The following is a 20,025-nucleotide window of genomic DNA, read 5'->3' on the forward strand; positions in this document are numbered from 1 at the left end:
TTCGAACACCATATTAACAAAGTTCTTTGGTTTCAGAAAAAAACTCTGAGAAAGTTCTTTCATATTTCTAACAAAGTATACACCTAATATTCAAAAAGTTCTTTACTGTTTCAAAAATAAATGTGTTTCAAATGTATCCAAGATTGATTTTGTTCTAAAGAGCTCGGCGTGAGTAGTTCAAATATGTAAAAAGTTTCAAAAATGGAATTTTGGTCTTAAACATATGAGCCATCTAAATTGTTCCAAGAAAATGAAAAGTGATGGATTTAGAGGAGGCAGGGTAGATAAAATAAGCATGCTTGCATCAGAGTGCACAGGAAGAGAGAGAAGCACATGCAAAAAACACGCATCCCCATAAAGCAGCAACAGCATGGATTGGGGTTAGGCGCATAACCGGTTAAGCATAGACATATTCGTATATATCCTCCTTGGCCTTGCACTCTGAGGCTAGTGGAAGTGGCCAGTGGAAGGGTAATGGTGATCTCCTTTGACGGTTGCATTTCTTGTGGGCCTGTTTAAGAGCATCTCCAATCATCCAAAGACTGCTCCGCGCGTTGAAAGATTCGTTTTTTTCTGCGCTGGACAGCTCCAACAGACGCTGCAAAACAGTGCGCGCGCTAAAAAATTTTGGACACGCGTTTAAAAACGCTATCGCGCGCAGCATATTTGGTGCGCCGGCTTGCACGCGCAGCAAACTCTGAGCTGCTGGATGTGGGGTTGCTGGATCGGGCTGGATGGGGCGCCGCACTAGCACGCGTCTGTTGGAGATGCTTCGGTCCCCGCGCTTTAAAAGTGCTACAGTAACGCGCTAAAAAAATTGTTGGGCGCAGATTTTTGGGCTACCGTTGGAGATGCTCTAAGAAGCAAGTGCACAAGTGTTCCTACGCTTGGACTACGGGCTTCGTGTGACTGATTGCGGTTGCTGGCGCAGCAAACAGGGAGGAGGTGAGAACAAAAAACGAGACACGGACAGAGTGTGACGTTGCATAGGCCGGGCTACATGAAGCCCGTTTTGTAAAAACAAATCAAAATATATTTAAAAGTTTCAAAAAATGTCAAACTTTTCTACAAATACATATGCATATTCTTCAAGTATGTATAAAATTTCATGTACTAAGTTGCATGCTACACAAAAAAGAGAAATATTTGGTCCAAATACAATAAAGGAAAAGCCCATTTTCATATGTGTATTTGTCTTTTTTACAATACATATGAATGTATATGTTCATGAAATTTTATACACGTATACGACAAATAAGTGTCTGCATTTATATATTTTTCAGATTTTTTTGTGGTGTGAAAATATATTGTCGCTAGAAAAAATGTAAAGAGTTCAATGGAGCTCGACCTCTTCACGCACTTTTCGACACGGACACCAGCTATATTAGTAGGGTGCCCGTGCTTTGCCACGGGTCATAAAAAAATTGTGAGTTGCATATATAGACAGAGTGCATGTCAAATTTTGCATGTATATTAATGATAGCCCATAACAATTAAAAAGTATTTGAAATCCACTTCACTTTTGATGTTGTAAGATGATAAAAGACATAGTAGAAAGTTGTGTACATAGAGAGCAATGATCTAACTAATTATTTGTTGCAAACTTAGATATATTTGATGAGTTTAAAATATTTCAATAGAATGTGAGAAATGTTGTCTTTAGCTTAATTTGTATGGTACAATGTGAGTCGCATCCCGATTTTAACGAGCTAGAAATGATAGCCCATAAAAATAGATCACTTGAATGATACTTTTTCTAAAGAAGACTTGCTAAGCTATGTGGCATTTCTGTCATTGTGTAGCAGCTGCTCCTTTCTCCTATTCTTGAAGGAAAAAACAGTCATTCCTCTCACTCACTCACTGCACAACCGCCTCCCACTGCCCCCGCCAGCCAACGGGTGTCGTTAGATCTCATGTCCCGCCATGCATCATTGCTACCATCTCTCCCAAGAACCCTCCCTCCACGTCATGGCTAAGCACATGCCTCCCTCTTCCCCCCTTCCACGTCGTCGTCGCCCGCCCCCTCGTCTCCTCGCCACGACATGACCATCCTCTTTCTCTACCCAACAACATCTTTTGTCATGCCTCGACATTGAGCCAGCACGTCCACCGCCGGTCTAGCATCCTAGGTAGTTGGATCCGGACGAGAGGTGTCGATAGGCTCACAACTCTCAATTAGTTTGAGGCACATATCTCACATGTTTGTATGTGTTTCTTGGAGAGGACGTGGGATGATGCCCTTGTCGTCCGACACGGTCTTCTACCCGACCGAGTCGTGCCAAGCACAGTCGTGTTGTGTCGCCATTGATATCCATGATAAATACATCCCAAGTCGATCCCCGATGCCAAGCAGTGCACACCAGGGCACCATAACAATATCCATACTACACTAGAAGAAATCAGGGCTTTGGTTCTGGCTAGATCAGAGCATTATTCTCGGTCTTGTTATGAACCGGGAATAATGTGAGCATCAATCCCGGTTCGAGCGGCTAGGACGCTAGTCGGGCCTCTGCACGCATCCATCCCGATTGGACTAGGACCTTTAGTCCCGGTTCCAGACACCAACCGGGACTAAAGGGCCTCGCTCTTGGCGCAACTGCTTTACTCCTGGTTGGTATCTCCAACCGAGACTAAAGGTCTCTCTTCAATCCCGATTTTAGACATCAATTCGTACTAATAAGATGCCTATATATATCCTTGCCCCTACGCCCCTTGACACGTCTCCAACGTATCTATAATTTTTGACACCAACTCGGACTAATAAGATGCCTATATATTATCATTCTTCGATGTTTTATGATCATTTTATAGCAACTTTATATCATTTTTGGTACTAACCTATTGACATAGTGCCTACTCTTAGTTTCTGTTTTTTCCTTCGTAAACAACCCATATTAGATGAGGTCCAATTGCCACGAAACTTTATGGAGACTTTTTTTGGACCAAAAGAAAACTTGGGACAAAGATTGAGAAGCACACGAGGCCCAGGAGGAACTAGACATCAGGGCGTGCCAGAGGCCCCTAGCGTGGCCTGGTGTCTAGTGGGTCCCACGGGCGGCTCCTCCACCGCCTTTGAGCTCTGTGAATACCCCAATATTCAGAAAACCCTAGAGGAGTCGACGATTTTTTTTCACTGGCCGCAAGTTCCAGTGCCACGAAATCCAATCTAGAGCCCGTTTCGGAAAGGAACACGATCACGGAGGGGGTCACTGATAACCCACAAGTATAGGGGATCGCAACGGTTTTCGAGGGTAGAGTATTCAACCCAAATTTATTGATTCGACTCAAGGGGAGCCAAAGAATATTCTCGAGTATTAGCAGCTGAGTTGTCAATTCAACCACACCTGAAAGACTTAATATCTGCAACAAAGTATTTAGTAGCAAAGTAGTATGGAAGTAATGGTAACGGTGGCAAATGTGACAGTAGCAGTTTTGTAGTGATTGTAACAATAGCGACGGAATGTAACTTAGCAAAAATCAATATGTGGAAAGCTCGTAGGCAATGGATCAGTGATGCATAATTATGTCGGATGGCATTCATCATGCAACAGTCATAACATAGGGTGGTACACAACTAGCGCCAATTCATCAATGAAATGTAGACATGTATTCCATATATAGTCATACATGCTTATGAAAAAGAACTTCTGTGACATCTTTTGTCCTACCCTCCCATGGTCTAATGGAAACTAAGGGATATTAAGGCATCCTTTTAATAGAGAACCAGACCAAAGCATGAGCACTTAGTGAATACATGAACTCCTCAAACTACGGTAATCACCAGAAAGAATCCCAGTTATTGTCACCCCGGGGGGATGCTGATCATAACTCGTAATAGGTGTCTATAACTTGCAATATAGGATCAAGAACACATATATATTCATGAAAACATAATAGGTTCAAATGAAATCATGGCACTCGGGCCCTAGTGACAAGCATTAGGCATAGCAAAGTCACAGCAACATCAATCTCATAACATAGTGGATACTAGGGATCAAACCCTAACAAAACTAACTCGATTACATGATAGATTTCATCCAACCCATCACGATCCAGCAAGTCTACGATGGAATTACTCATGAACGGCGGAGAGCATAATGAAATTGGTGATGAAGGATGATTGGTGATGACGATGGCGTCGATTTCCCCTCTCCGGAGCCCAAATCAGACTCCAGATTTGCCCTCCCGAGGAAGAACAGGAGGTGGCGGCGGCTCCGTATCGTAAAACACGATGAACTCTTCTCTCCCAATTTTTTCTCCCCGGATAGGAATATATAGAAGTGGAAACGAGGTCGGAGGAGCCAGAGGGGCCCCACAAGCTAGGGGCGCGCTGTGTAGGCTTGTGGTCACGTGGTGGCCCCTCTCCGGTTGATTCTTTCACAAATATTTTTTATTAATTCCAAAAATATTCTCCGTAAACTTTCAGGTCAATTCGAGAACTTTTATTTCTGCACAAAAATAACACCAAGGCAATTCTGCTGAAAACACCGTCAGTCCGGGTTAGTTCCATTCAAATCATGCAAATTAGAGTCCAAAACAAGGGCAAAAGAGTTTGGAAAGTAGATACGTTGGAGACATATCAACTCCCCCAAGCTTAAACCTTTGCTTGTCCTCAAGCAATTCAGTTGATAAACTGAAAATGATAAAGAAAAACTTTTACAAACTCTGTTTGATCTTGTTGTCGTAAATATGTCTAACTGATGTTCACATCTTCAGCTAAGATTATAGACTAACCACATTCACAATAACATTTAGGTCTCATATTTACTTATATCAATGGCATAATCAACTAGTGAGCAATAATAATAAGTCTCGGATGACAATAATTTTATTAAAACAATCATAATACAATATGATAAACTGGTAGCTCGCTAGCCCTTTGTGAGACCGCAAAACATAAATGCAGAGCACCTCCGAAGAAGTAGGACTGACTAGACATTGTAATTCATGGTAAAAGAGATCCAGTCATACTCATACTCAATATCAATTAATAACAAAGCATACAAATGATGGAGGTGCTCTCTAACTAGTGCCCTTTTATAAGAAGAGGATGGCTCAATAGTAAAGTAAAATAGATAGGCCCTTCGCACAGGGAAGCATTGATTTAGAGAGGTGCCAGAGCTCGAGCTTTTAAACCAAGGATGAATAAAAAATTTGGGTGGTATGCTTTCATTTTCAACATAACAATTAAGAGATCTCAATATCTTCCATGCTAGATAGATTATAGGTGGTTCCCAAAGAGAATAGTAAAGTTTTTACTCCCCCTCCACCAATCTATCACACTCCACTGCAAGTCGAATCCACGGGTACCGTCCATACCAACAACATTCCTCGGGGTGTTTTGTTTCATTATATTTGATTTGAATTTTGGGCATGGAACTGGGCATCCCGATGAACTGTTATGGCGTGGGCGCTAGAACTGACTCGAGAACGGGAAATACGGTATGATATGGTGTACGGTGCGATCCCTAGAGCGCTGCGTGGTGGACGTTTGAAATTTAGTGGGCGGCTCAGTCAGGACGTGTATCTGTTCTATGGCTCAAGACACTTTTATGTGGAGATGAGCCGTGGCACACAATAGTTATAGGGCGTTAGGATTGCGAGAGGCACGTCATTTAGAACAGGATAACAACTCGGGACACATGATCATTTGGAAGTAGCATCAAGATGCACTGACCGTGCATAGGAGAAGTAGCCGTAGAAAACATGACGACGGATCACCCAAGTCTCTGCTTGCTTGGTAGCCGGGTGATTCGGTTCATGCACATGCAGGCGATGTACTTGCACGGCTGCTGGCTACATGATTATGATTATCAGGTGTCTCATCACTCACCCGGTGGAACACAATCTGCTCTTTTGAGGGATTTAGAAATTTACCATACAAGCTACATCTTACACGACGATTACCAGGATTTTAACCGCAACAGGAGGACCACCGGTTCATTCTTGAGCTTAGCATAGTGAACCATGAAACACGGTAATATCGAAGCCATAGTTTCTGCATGCTGCTAGGGAGACAGGCAGAATGCAGCTTCGCATACATCTGAGATCCTAAGTTCGTAAACCACGTTGTTCCACAGGGTAGCCTGGAAATACACATATAGGTTAATAAAAAATTCATGCCATGGATACACATGGGCTTTGTATGATTAGTACCATGCCTTCGAAATAGTTTCAAGTTTGGTTTCCCGTTTCGAGTTGCGTCTGAATGAGTAAGGCAAAACCATTGTCATGGTATGGGAAAATCTGCCACTATCTCGAGTGGGTATTCAGGCCTTCAAGGGCCTGCAGTGCTTCCTGGACATATTTGAGTACCGTCTCTTTCCAAACGTTCTGGGAGCTCGGCCTATTGAAACGTTCTGGGAGCTCGGCCTATTGAAACGTTCTGGTAGGAATGTTTATTACAATTCTTCCAAATCTTATGATATATCTTCTGTCACAGAACAAAGATACGTCTATCCATGGTGAAAATGTGCAACAAGAGAAGGAAAACTCTAGTGCAAATAAGGTTACTGCACTGCATATCTTCTAATCTTCTAAAGCTTATTTTCACAATGCATCTCTGCTCTCATGCATCAAGATTTTTTTTTTGCACATTTCCAGTGCGTACGCATGCTAGAAATGATGTCTGACATATATAACATTGTTATTTCAGTCTTTCTTTTGCATAATGATGTAGACAACATATATGAATATTTAATTGTGATTCATCATGTGTACATATATAGATGTAGACAACATATATGAATATTTAATTGTGATTCATCATGTGTACATATATATTCAGTTTTTCCTTCTTAAGTTATTCTGATTATTTTGCATCTTGCCATTAGCATGGTGGCCAGAGCATTAGTAAAATGTCAAGAGGAGGTAACGCAACAAAGAATGCCAATGTATGACATACATCTTCTAAATCTTATTATTCTCCCTTTCAGTTCTTAGGCTTTAAGTATATTGCATACTGATGTTCCATAAAATATCTACACAAACAACAATGCAGTACAACAAATTGCATGGGTGCCAACTCGATAGATGTATGGGTATTAAGTTTATGTTACACATGATTATGTGCATGTTTCAAATTGCTTATAGTACAAATGGTTTTCTCGTTTACGAACAGATTGGCACTATAGTATTTTTGAAGAGCTTGGGAAATCCAAACAAGAATGTTGCTCTTGGTACACTCCAAAGCACTGACCCAGAATACAAAGTTGAGGGTGTTCGTCTTGGTAATAAATTCTGGGCAGTGCGAATTGATGATACATTGGCAAAATCAGATCCGTTGATACGACCTCTAAAAAAGGTCAACATTATTGGTCATGCAGCAGGATTAATTATTGCATGGCCTTCAACCTTTGTATGTTCTTCCTTCTTTAATTTTACCACTCTTAGCCTTGTTTTCTCTACAATAACTTGTTGATATCATTTCTTTATTATTGTAGATTGCCAAGATAAATTGATAATGCATGGCCCAGATGTTGATTGCAAGGTGGAGAATGGGGCTCCTATTCGATGGTCTTACGTAGTGTTTTAGGATGTCATCTCTAGTGTGGATATTTCAAACATTATGTTTTAGAATGGTTGAGGCGTTGATTGAAACGTCCAGACTTAGCTATTATTTTAGTATCTCATTGCATCCTTTGGATCATGTTCTTTGTAAAGCAACAAAGTCAAATTAATATATGAGACCTTTATGTTTGTTATATTGTGGCTCCATGTATTGTCAGCACTAACCATATCATTCTGGTAACAATATATGGAATCGCAGTTCATAAACTTTAGCAACACCTCTATATGTTGCAATGATCTGTTGTGTCCATTTGGAAATCCTATTGTACAATGCAGCGAGCAACACATACAAAGTGTTGTTAGAATCTAGTTATATACGTTGCCAGCCTGCAACGTTTTTTCATGCCGTTTACCAACGCATTTATATACGTTGTTGTAGGTCCTTCCAACGCCACCTACGGCAACACATATTAATCCGTTGGTGTAGGCCTTAGCAACACTTATATGGACATACAACAACACATCAATGCGTTGCTGAAAGGGGGTTCTTGTTGTAGTGCCAGCACTAGCTATCATGTTTAGAGCCATCGCCGAATCAGATTGCAGCACCACCGGTGATGAGGCATGAGTAAAAGCCAGTTGTAGCCCTTCTTTTATTGCTTCAAGCTCCGACTCTAACGCGTCATTGCATTGGAACAGTTTCCGGTAGGATGCAAAGATGACACCCCCTTGACAATTTCTAAGGATCATCCCTGAACCAGCTGTTCCATCCTCGAGGTTGAAGGAACCATCAGTAGATAAGGCCACCATGTTAGAATCTGGAACCGGCCACTTCTTCACCACTCTTACGGGTGCAGGTGTTGGAGGGAGAAGTTCCATCACTGGGGTTTTCCCTTTCACCGTATCTTCCACACTCAATGATATGTTCTTATAGGAGTTATAGTAGCTAGCCAGGAAAGAACAGGATATATCAAGAGGGGGTACCGTTTTGCCATGAAAAACTTCATTCCTAAAGTACCATATCCTCCATAAGACCATGGTGATCCTGCTAAGAATAGACTCCGGGACCTCCAGTAGGAAGTGGAACAGCCACTCCTTGCCAGTGCATTTGATGTCCGTACGCGGAGGTAAAGGCCACACTGTCTGCATTGCGTCCCAGAGGGTAGCCGCATGCGGGCAAACCAGGAGAGCATGAAATGATGATTCCACATCGCGGTCACATAAGAGGCATGTAGATTGGGTAGTCATATGGCGCCTGTGCATCTCTGCCGAAGAAGGAAGGGAACCAGAGATCACCTGCCACGTGAAGTGTCGCAACTTTGGGGGAGCTGCGATTTTCCAAATTAGCTTCCACATAGAGCGGTCACCCGTAGGAGCAGAGGAGGTTGCACCAGGACTCAGCTGGTTCCAACATGTGGTCATAGCTAGGTGGTAAGCAGATTTTACCGTAAAATTTCCAGATTTGTCCCATGGCCAAGCAATAAAATCATCCAATTGGTGCACCGAAGTACGGATCTTTGTGATGGATGCCACATCTACTTGACAGAAAAATTGTTGCAGCAGTTCAGTCTTCCAATTCCCACGAACATCGAGGAAGTCCTTAACCTTTGTGAGCCGACATGTTCTTTTCGGAAGAATAGGCGTGAAAGGTGGCCCTCGTGGAATCCAAGGGTCTCTCCAAACCCGAATATGTTCACTGTTTCCTACCCTCCATAACATACCTTTTTTGACAAGGGCGAGTCCGTGTTCTATACCTTTCCATACTGCCGAAGAGTTAGCAGGGAAGACGGTGTCCACTAGGTTACCATTGGGGTAGTATTTTGCTTTAAAAAGCCGAGCACATAAGGAATCGGGAGTGGTGATGAGCCGCCATGCTTGCTTTGCAAGGAGAGCTTGATTGTAGGCCTGCATATCTCTAAAACCCAGACCACCACGGGATTTTGGAAGAGAAAGTCGATCCCAAGCTACCCAGGCCATTTTCCTTTTTCCATTCTCAACACCCCACCAGAACTATAGCATTATTCTTGATAGTTCATCGCACACTGCCACCGGGAGTTTAAAGATGCTCATGACATATACTGGAATAGCTTGCGCCACTGCTTTAATAAGCACTTCCTTGCCCGAGTATGAGGAATAACGTTCACTCCATTCAATTAGACTTTTGCTTACCCTAGCTTGTAAAGATTCAAAACATCCCTTATGCATGTGACCTTCCGGCACAGGGAGGCCGAGATACTTTGGCTCAAATGCTTGTTGTGTGATTTGGAGGACAAGCTTTACCTCATCAGCCACTTGAGGAGCACAGTTGTCATGAAAAAGGATGGAACACTTTGAAGGGTTAATAAGTTGACCCGTCGCTGAGGCATAAGTGTTCAAGACACCCTTGACCATTGTTGCATTCTCGAGATTTGCTCGGAAGAAAAGCAATGAATCATCCGCAAAAAGGAGATGTGACACAGCCGGTGCTCTTCGGAAGATTTGGAGCGCCTCCAGCCCATCTTGTTGTACAACCTTATGCAGTAATGAAGATAATGAATCCGCCACAAAAAGGAACAAGAAGGGAGATAGGGGATCACCTTGACGAATACCGCGTGTGGGAATGAATTGTTGCAGCAATCGTCCATTAAACTTGACAGAGAACTTGACTGATCGGACACAAACCATAATAAGAGAGACCCAACGTGCGGCAAAACCCCATCTCAATAGAGCTCCTTCCAAATAATCCTAGTCCACTCTGTCATATGCTTTGGATAGATCAAGTTTGTAGGCACAGAACTCTAAATTCCCAGTATTAGTTTGGATGTGGTGAATGCATTCGAATGCAATAAGGGAGTTGTCTGAAATCAATCTCCCTGGGATGAAAGCACTTTGGTTTTCAGAGATCAAATCCGTCAAGCACGGCCTCAACCTGTTCACCAGACATTTAGAGACCACCTTGTAGATTACGTTGCAGAGGGATATAGGCCGTAGATCTTTCAAGGTGGCCGGGTGTTGGACTTTTGGAATAAGAACAATACTAGTATCATTGACACCCAAGGGCATTTGTCCAGTCTAAAAAAACCAATGCACTGCAGCCACTATATCCTCTTTTAGACATCCCCAATTCCTTTGGAAAAACCTTGCCGGAAAGCCGTCCGGACCGGGTGCTTTTAAGGGGCCAATCTGGAAGAGAGCATCTGAAATTTCCTGATCTGTAAACGGGGCTAACAACCGATCATTTGTTTCAGGGGAGACTTTCTGACCAAGGGTATCCAGAACGGGGTTCGGATTGAGGGTGGGGTCCTTAGTGTATAATTCCTTGAAGTAAGACGCAGCCATACGTTCCATCTCTGTAGGAGAATGACACCAGGAACCATCCTCCTTTTGTAGTCTACGGGTATTGTTTCTCCTTGCCCTCCAGACAGCTTGACGGTGAAAGTATTTTGTGTTACGATCCCCTTCTTTAAACCATGATATTCTGCTCCGTTGCAACCACATCATCTCTTCTCTATACAGGAGTTCATCAAGTTTTTGCATTTTCATACGTAGTAAGAGACGGTCAGCATTAGCTAGTTGCAAGTTCTCAAGCTCTTTACGTAGTGCCTCGATCTGTTTTTTCACCTGCCCAAAGTTTGCTTTGCTCCATCGGCGTAAGGCACTCATGACCGAGCTTAGAGAAGTGGACACATTGCCCAGGTCTCCACCAGACCGTACCTTGGCCCATGTTTGTGAAATAAGCTCCGGGAGTTTGTGGTCACGCTCCCACATAATCTCATACTTTGGGGGTACCCTTGCGCTGTCGATCCTCAGTTGAATCTAGGATCATCACTATAAGGCAATGATCTGATCTAGGGGAGACAAGGTGCTGCACCCTAGCATAAGGGAAGAGTTCCCACCAGTCATCACAGGCACATGCCCGGTCTAGACGGACACGGACATTACCTTGTCCCAGTTGGCCATTGTCGAATGTATAGGGCGCGCCCATAAAGCCTAGATCCACCACTTCACAAAGTTGAAGAGCATCCCTAAATGCCATCATCTGGTTCTCAGCCCTGCTAGTGTTGGAGAAGTGTTCGTGTTGCCACATAGCCTCGTTAAAGTCACCGCATAGTACCCATGGCAAGGCCGATGTGTTATTCTGTCTCACCAGATGATCCCACATACGCTGACGGTTTTCAACCCTGGGCTCACCATACACAAAGGTAGATTGCCACGTTGTTCCCACTCCTTGATCTAGCACCACGACATCTATAAACCTGCTGCATGACTCAAGTACTGTGACTGTTAGTGATTCATCCCATAATAGCGCAAGACCTCCGCCACGGCCATCAGAATCGACACCGCAGAAACCTTTTAGTCCTAGTTTCCATCTCAGAGTCTCAACCTTTGCACTTGGCTGTCGCGTCTCCGCAAGAAAGACCAAGCGCGGGGAATGGGCTTTTACAAGAGCCCTAACTTCGCGAACTGTCCGGCGGTTCCCCACCCCCCGATAGTTCCAGAACAAGTGACTCATTGGGACGGGCGACACTCCTATTTGGAGCCCGCCAAGTTTGAGTCAGTACCCACCTTTGCTCGTTTACTACACCCAGCAACACTACTTTCATCAGGGGCGTCCGAGGGTTTATCGGTCAATAACATGATCCCATCCCTTACGGCAATATCCTCAACAACAACTTGCATGGTAACAGCCTTAGAATTCATCAACCTCTTCCGAGAGAGTTTATCCAGGTCCATATCGGTGAGTTGGTCCATCGGAAGAGGGCTAGGATTTTGTTGTACATGAACTGTCCCAGGGGGCGTAGCTGCTTGTGTTGCCACAACAGAAGTTGGAGAGATTTTGCTTTCATGTGTATATACCCTCTCTGAACGGGCACGGGCAGGTTGATCCGCATACAGGTAGGCACCAAATTTTAGATCCTTCTCTACAAAAACCCCATCACCACATTCCTTATGCTCGTGACCTATTACTCCACATGCACTTCAGAATCTTGCAAGTTTCTCGTATCGGACAGCAAATATGTGGCGCATCTTGTCCTTGACAATGCTCACAAATTTAGTTAATGGCTTCCTGATGTCATGGTTGATTCTTACTCGCACGTAGTCACCTCGTGAATTCCCATTGATCCGAGTTTCCAGAACCTCTCCAGCCGATCGCAGTAGTTTGACAATCAGATCATGCCGGCAATAGCCATCTAGCAATTTGTGAATTTGCAGCCATATGGGCATGTTGAACATTGGAACGTTCTCTGCCCGCGTAAATCCATCGTACGGTGCAATCATAACAGCCATGTTGCTGAAGAGCCAAGGCCCTTGTTGCATGATGCGATCCCAGTCGCCCAAACAATACACCTGCACCACGAAGAGATTTGGTCCGATGGGACGGAACCGGACCTGCTGCGAGCAGTTCCAAGCTGCTCGCATATCCTTGTAGAACGCGGTTTGGCTGAACAGCTTGGGGGTATGAACCCTAGCGAGGGCAATCCAGCGGATTTCCTCCAGAAGTTCAGGAGCTTCCTCCTCCACGACGACATCATCGAACTCATCTTCGTGGAGGTCAAGTTTCCCGAAGAAATCACCAAGGTCGTCATCTTTCCCTTGGGAATTGCCAAAAACACCAACGGAAGGTGAAGTAGCCATCGTTATCGCATGTAGATCGGAAGACGCGGGGGAACTCTGCTATGGCGAGGGGGAGGCGGAACGGAAGGTGCGAGGTGGGAGGCGATGGGATGCGAGGGACGGGAGGGGCGAGGTGGTAGGCGATGGGATGCGAGGGTAGCTGCAGGTTCTCGCCGGCCGCCGGCACGGGGTGGACTTACGGCGGGGATTCGCCGTAAGGAGTTGGAAACCCTAGCTACGCTAGGGGACGTAATCTTATACCTATCGCCTAGTTGTGGCCACCGCCACCATCGCAGCAGCATAGAATGTGGCTATAAAAATGGATGTATCTAGACTTATTTTAGTTATAGATACATCCATTTTATTTTTGTAGGACAAGTATTTCCGGACGGAGGGAGTATATTAGAAGAACTCATGTGAGAAGGACATGTTATGAAGGAATGAAGTCATGCATTCAGCTCTTACCCGTAGACTTGTTTCGTGGAGAAATTAACTTTCAGTGAGATAGTGGGGATGTGAGGCCCTGTTTGTTTCAGAAGTCCCGGGACTTTTTTTAGTATCAACTTAAAAGTCCCTAGTCTCTACCCGTTTGTTTCCAGGGACTAAATAGGGACTAGAGGTCATTAAATGACATGTAAAAAGACCATGTTACCCTTAGTAATGTAGTAGTAGTTATTAAATGACATGCTAAAAGTAGGGGCATTGTTGGAAAAAGTGCCAAAAAAGTCCCAAAAAGACCCTCCCATAGGGACTTCTCCAAATAGTCCAAAATACCCCTTTTAGTCCCTAAAAGTCCCTCCTGTTTGTTTCACATGAGTCTTTTTAAGACTTTTTTTAGTCCCTACAGCAAAAAGTCCCTGGAAACAAACACCCCCTGAATAGCCAACCGGTTCAGCTCCTTTTTTTTTGCATGGAGGAGATAATGGACTCACGGCTAATAAATTAAAGCAAAGAAATAAACAAGTGAAAACATAAGTGATGGCACAAGGCATCGCGATAGAGCTTGGAAATTCAGTAGTTTAGTGCATGCTTGCTGATATGGCATGATAGCTGAGTTGACATGAATGCATGTCAAGATGTAATGAAAAAAAATACAAGCTTGAAAATTTTAAAAAAAATGTGAAACGTCTAATGCATGAATAAAATAGAATTAAATACTTTTGATTTAAATTTTAAAAATGTTATTTTGAACAAAAATGTGAAAAATGAGAATATATAATGCGACAGCGTTACATGCATAGGCTAATGCAAAAATAATTGTAATTTATAAGTTAAATGCATGACTTATTTATGTGGCAAAATTTGCATGACTTAGTGAGAGAATACTTAAATGCATTGTTTAGCCATTTAATGAGACACTGAGATAAAGACTTTACATGTCGAAAGAATTGGGATTAATTTCTTAAGAATGTACTTCCTTCGTCCCAAAATAATTGTCTCAAGCTTAGTATAATTTTAAAAAATATGAATGATGACTAACATGAATATAGATGTGACAATGTTACATGCATAGAGTAATGAAAAATGATTGCAATGTATAAGTTAAGTGCATGACTGGTTTGTGTGACAGCTTTTGCATGATTTAGTCGAAGAAAAGAGTTAAATGCATTGCTTAGTGAAACGTTGGCATGGATACTTTACACGTTTAGAAAATAGAGATCACTTTTAAGAATGTAAGATTCGAAGCAATGCCATCCAAGATAAGATCAGTACGGGGGCCGCTCCAGCCAGAATTCCGGTCCAAACTGGCAGCGCCAAACACAATTTGGAACTAGTAAGCCAGAAACTGACGACGCCGTTTATTCAAAGGCAGGCTTAAGAGTTCGCCGGCGTTGTTGTCGGTGCCCTTTCCGCCTCCTATCGGTATCGTTGGAGGACGACGATATGCCCCGCCGCTACAACCAGGCGGGGTCCCTGAGGGGCGCGACGACGGCCTTGGTCTGGAGGTAGTTGCCGAGGCTGTAGGGTCCCTTCTCCCGCCCCACGCCGCTCATCTTGTACCCGCCGAAGGGGATGGCCGCGTCGAACACGTCGTAGCAGTTCACCCACACCGTCCCCACCCTCAGCGCCCGCGCCACCGCGTTCGCCGTGTCCAGGCTCCCCGTGAACACACCCGCCGCCAGCCCGTACTGCGTCGCGTTCGCCCTCCTCACCACCTCCCCCACGTCCCTGCACACCAAAACCCCAGCTTGCACCGTCAGTCACTGCTGGTCAGTGGTCACATGGATAACGCTGTCTCGTGGCCACGAAGTTCTGGCCACTGTACCTGAACTTGAGGATGGACTGGATCGGCCCGAATATCTCCTCCTTGGCGATCTTCATTTCATCCTCGACATCGGCGAAGACAGTCGGCTGGACGTAGAAGCCCCTGCTGCCTAGCCTGTCGCCGCCGGTCACGAGGGTGGCGCCGCTGTCGACGCCCGACTTGACGTAGCCCAGGATCTTCTTGAACTGCTGGCCATCGATCTGATGTAAAGACACGGACGATTCCAGCAGCTCTACGAGTTAGGATCGACGACGTGACCGGCTGAAATGAAATGAAGAGTGTCATATGGGTGTGTACGTAACCTAACCTACCTGAGGTCCCTGCTCGACACCTTTCTTGAAGGGGTCGCCGACGACACGCCGCTGGGCGCGAGCCTTGGACTTCTCCACGAACTCGTCGTACACGCTCTCGTGCACGAACGTGCGAGACCCAGCGCAGCAGCATTGCCCCTGTCACGCGTGCAGACCACGAATTAGGACAGACATCTCAGAGTTCTGATGTATATATATGCTCTGTTAGTACTTGAGATGGACATAAGACCTGGTTGAAGAAGATTGCGCGGTGCGCCAGCTCGACGGCCTGGTCGACATCGGCGTCGTCCATGACGATGAACGGAGACTTGCCGCCGAGCTCCAGCGTCACCGGCTTGAGGTTGCTCCTCGCCGCCAACTCGAGAATAATCTTGCCAGTGCCAGTCGATCCGGTGAACGCAAGCTATGAGCACAATGAACATTGGTGTTAGCTCTTTACTCAATCACCAAGATGGTCGTCGAGCCGTTCCAAGCGCAGGTTACGTGATCACCTTGTCGACGCCCATGTGGCTGCACAGCGCGGCGCCGGCCGTGGGGCCGAAGCCGGGGACGACGTTGAGGACGCCCTCCGGGAGCCCGGCCTCGTGGAGGAGGCTGGCGACGTAGAGCGCGGAGAGCGGCGTCTGCTCGGCGGTCTTGAGCACGACGGCGTTCCCGCAGGCGAGCGCAGGGCCGACCTTCCAGGCGAACATGAGCAGTGGGAAGTTCCAGGGGATGATCTGGCCAGCCACGCCGATGGGCTCGCGCAGCACCTGGACGTGGTGCGGGCCGTCGGCCGGCACCACCATGCCGTGGATCTTGTCCGCCCACCCGGCGTAGTACCGCATGCACCGCGCCGCCATGGGCACCTCCGCGCCCGCCGACTGCTCCAGCGGCTTCCCGCCGTCCCACGACTCCAGCGCCGCGATCTCGTCGTTGTGCTGCTCAATCAGGTCCGCGAACCGCAGCAGCACCCGGCACCGCTCCTGCATGCCCACACGCGTACCATTCCAAGACATGATGAGCTATCCTGCCTCTGTTTTCAAGGTACGCACCAGGCGTGAACAGCAACGTACGTAGGCGGTCATCCTCGGCCAGGGGCCCTCGTCGAAGGCCCTGCGGGCGGCGGCGACGGCGCGGTTGATGTCCTCGGCGTCGCCCTCGGCCACGCGGGCAATGACCTCGCCGGTGCGGGGGTCCACCGTCGGGAACGTCCGCCCTAGAGGAAAAACGGTGCACATTTTGGTGCGCTACGGCCGGGGAGGCATGGTGGTTCGGTGCAGTTCATTCGGTCCGAGTAGTGTACGTACGTACCAGATGCTGCATCGACGAAGTTGCCGTTGATGAGGAGCTGCGTGTACTTCACCTCCACGGGGGGTTTGATCGGCTCCTCGTCGGCGGTGGCGGCCGCTGCGGTGCTGAACCTGTAAACGGCTCCGGGCAAAAAGCGCCGTGCATTGTCTGTATGCAGGCACACAGCATGTTCAATGCAGCTGCGTATACGAGTGTATCACAAGTTGAAAATTGCAAAAGCAGGGTGCTCCATCATAAAGTTACTCAAGTACTCCTATTCAGAAAATTAACACGTGTAAATGCTCCTACTAGTGAATCTTTTTTACTATGTACTCTAGGAATTATTCAGGTGTTCTAGAAAGTTAACATACGCATAGGTGAATCATTTTATTTTAACTGTCACACATGAGTACACTTCAACATAAGCAACACCGTGCATGGGTACGCATCACCGAGGAACTTGCTTGTCTGTTGGCGCACGATGGGGGTGTGATCTTCGCAGGGGAGAGGCATCACAGCATGGCACCCGAGTTGGAAACAAACATAACGGGAAAAACGTACTGCGCGCAGCCTAACTACTTTTGGCTCATGCTAGTTTTTCGATAAGGATTGGACTGGGAAACCTCATCTTCAGCAATCAGCACCACTTTGGGAGGAAAGCTCCAGCGAACTTTGGTGTCATTGGTGACATCACTGGTCATATCACAAGTACCACACAAAACGAAACAGAAATATGGGTCATGATATGGGAAAGACAAATAGAGAACGCCAAGGAACTTCACTGAGCCAAAATGTACAGTGACCCCAATCATCTTCGCTCAACGATGAACCAGTCGATTCCCGCAGATGATAGATGAGGCACCAAACAGAAAACAAAAACAAAATCCTAACGCATCCGCCAATGCAGTGCTCTTGACGATTAGCCACTGATGATCGAACGTCCTGACCACTCTAACACAGAACACCACCCACGTCATCGTTGAAGCATGTCTAGTTGTTGCTTCAGTATCATGGAGAGTGAAGATCAAGCACCAAGGGAGAAACAGAAATCAAGACCTAAAGCAAGCGGTGCAACAGTCCAAGATCCAAGCAAGAGGAGGTGGTCACCTGCTCCGAGAAGAGAACCGGCAGGACGCCGTGCGAGGAGGCGGCGTGAGAGGAAGGACGAAGCGGCCCTCCTTGCGGCCATGGCTAACCCTGTCACAGCAAGTGATCTACTGCACGGGAAGTGGTCGGCAATGGAGGTGTATATATCCGGACGTGGATTTTTCCTAACGCTTTGCGCGCCGCAACGCGAATCCCTGCCGCTCATCATACATGATGTCCAATACATATGGCCCATCATTCTGACAGCCATGCAACCCATGGTACAGTATTTTATATTCTTTGTCAGGAGTTGCTGCATTCATCACGACTGTGTATATAAAGTTCTTCTAATTCTTATGACAAAGTTCGAACACCATATTAACAAAGTTCTTTGGTTTCAGAAAAAAACTCTGAGAAAGTTCTTTCATATTTCTAACAAAGTATACACCTAATATTCAAAAAGTTCTTTACTGTTTCAAAAATAAATGTGTTTCAAATGTATCCAAGATTGATTTTGTTCTAAAGAGCTCGGCGTGAGTAGTTCAAATATGTAAAAAGTTTCAAAAATGGAATTTTGGTCTTAAACATATGAGCCATCTAAATTGTTCCAAGAAAATGAAAAGTGATGGATTTAGAGGAGGCAGGGTAGATAAAATAAGCATGCTTGCGTCAGAGTGCACAGGAAGAGAGAGAAGCACATGCAAAAAACACGCATCCCCATAAAGCAGCAACAGCATGGATTGGGGTTAGGCGCATAACCGGTTAAGCATAGACATATTCGTATATATCCTCCTTGGCCTTGCACTCTGAGGCTAGTGGAAGTGGCCAGTGGAAGGGTAATGGTGATCTCCTTTGACGGTTGCATTTCTTGTGGGCCTGTTTAAGAGCATCTCCAATCATCCAAAGACTGCTCCGCGCGTTGAAAGATTCGTTTTTTTCTGCGCTTGACAGCTCCAACAGACGCTGCAAAACAGTGCGCGCGCTAAAAAATTTTGGACACGCGTTTAAAAACGCTATCGCGCGCAGCATATTTGGTGCGCCGGCTTGCACGCGCAGCAAACTCTGAGCTGCTGGATGTGGGGTTGCTGGATCGGGCTGGATGGGGCGCCGCACTAGCGCGCGTCTGTTGGAGATGTTTCGGTCCCAGCGCTTTAAAAGTGCTACAGTAACGCGCTAAAAAAATTGTTGGGCGCAGATTTTTTGGGCTACCGTTGGAGATGCTCTAAGAAGCAAGTGCACAAGTGTTCCTACGCTTGGACTACGGGCTTCGTGTGACTGATTGCGGTTGCTGGCGCAGCAAACAGGGAGGAGGTGAGAACAAAAAACGAGACACGGACAGAGTGTGACGTTGCAGAGGCCGGGCTACATGAAGCCCGTTTTGTAAAAACAAATCAAAATATATTTAAAAGTTTCAAAAAATGTCAAACTTTTCTACAAATACATATGCATATTCTTCAAGTATGTATAAAATTTCATCTACTAAGTTGCATGCTACACAAAAAAGAGAAATATTTGGTCCAAATACAATAAAGGAAAAGCCCATTTTCATATGTGTATTTGTCTTTTTTACAATACATATGAATGTATATGTTCATGAAATTTTATACACGTATACGACAAATAAGTGTGTGCATTTATATTTTTTTCAGATTTTTTTGTGGTGTGAAAATATATTGTCGCTAGAAAAAATGTAAAGAGTTCAATGGAGCTCGGCCTCTTCACGCACTTTTCGACACGGACACCAGCTATATTAGTAGGGTGCCCGTGCTTTGCCACGGGTCATAAAAAAATTGTGAGTTGCATATATAGACAGAGTGCATGTCAAATTTTGCATGTATATTAATGATAGCCCATAACAATTAAAAAGTATATGAAATCCACTTCACTTTTGATGTTGTAAGATGATAAAAGACATAGTAGAAAGTTGTGTACATAGAGAGCAATGATCTAACTAATTATTTGTTGCAAACTTAGATATATTTGATG

At 45.4% G+C, this 20,025-nt stretch overlaps 1 protein-coding gene across 1 annotated transcript; it reads right to left on the minus strand.

The window, feature by feature from the left end:
- Positions 1–14,685: 14,685 nt before the first annotated feature.
- LOC123403750 (benzaldehyde dehydrogenase, mitochondrial-like) lies at positions 14,686–18,168 on the minus strand. The gene is made up of 8 exons (XM_045097664.1): positions 18,061–18,168; positions 16,975–17,121; positions 16,737–16,879; positions 16,173–16,646; positions 15,911–16,084; positions 15,682–15,819; positions 15,371–15,570; positions 14,686–15,273 (listed from the first exon to the last, which is right to left on the minus strand). Exons 1-8 carry the CDS (start codon positions 18,140–18,142, stop codon positions 15,000–15,002), a joined length of 1,632 nt encoding a protein of 543 aa, XP_044953599.1. The 5' UTR covers positions 18,143–18,168; the 3' UTR covers positions 14,686–14,999.
- Positions 18,169–20,025: the final 1,857 nt, after the last annotated feature.

The sequence above is a fragment of the Hordeum vulgare genome, chromosome 6H, assembly GCF_904849725.1.
Source record: "Hordeum vulgare subsp. vulgare chromosome 6H, MorexV3_pseudomolecules_assembly, whole genome shotgun sequence".
NCBI lineage: Eukaryota > Viridiplantae > Streptophyta > Magnoliopsida > Poales > Poaceae > Hordeum > Hordeum vulgare.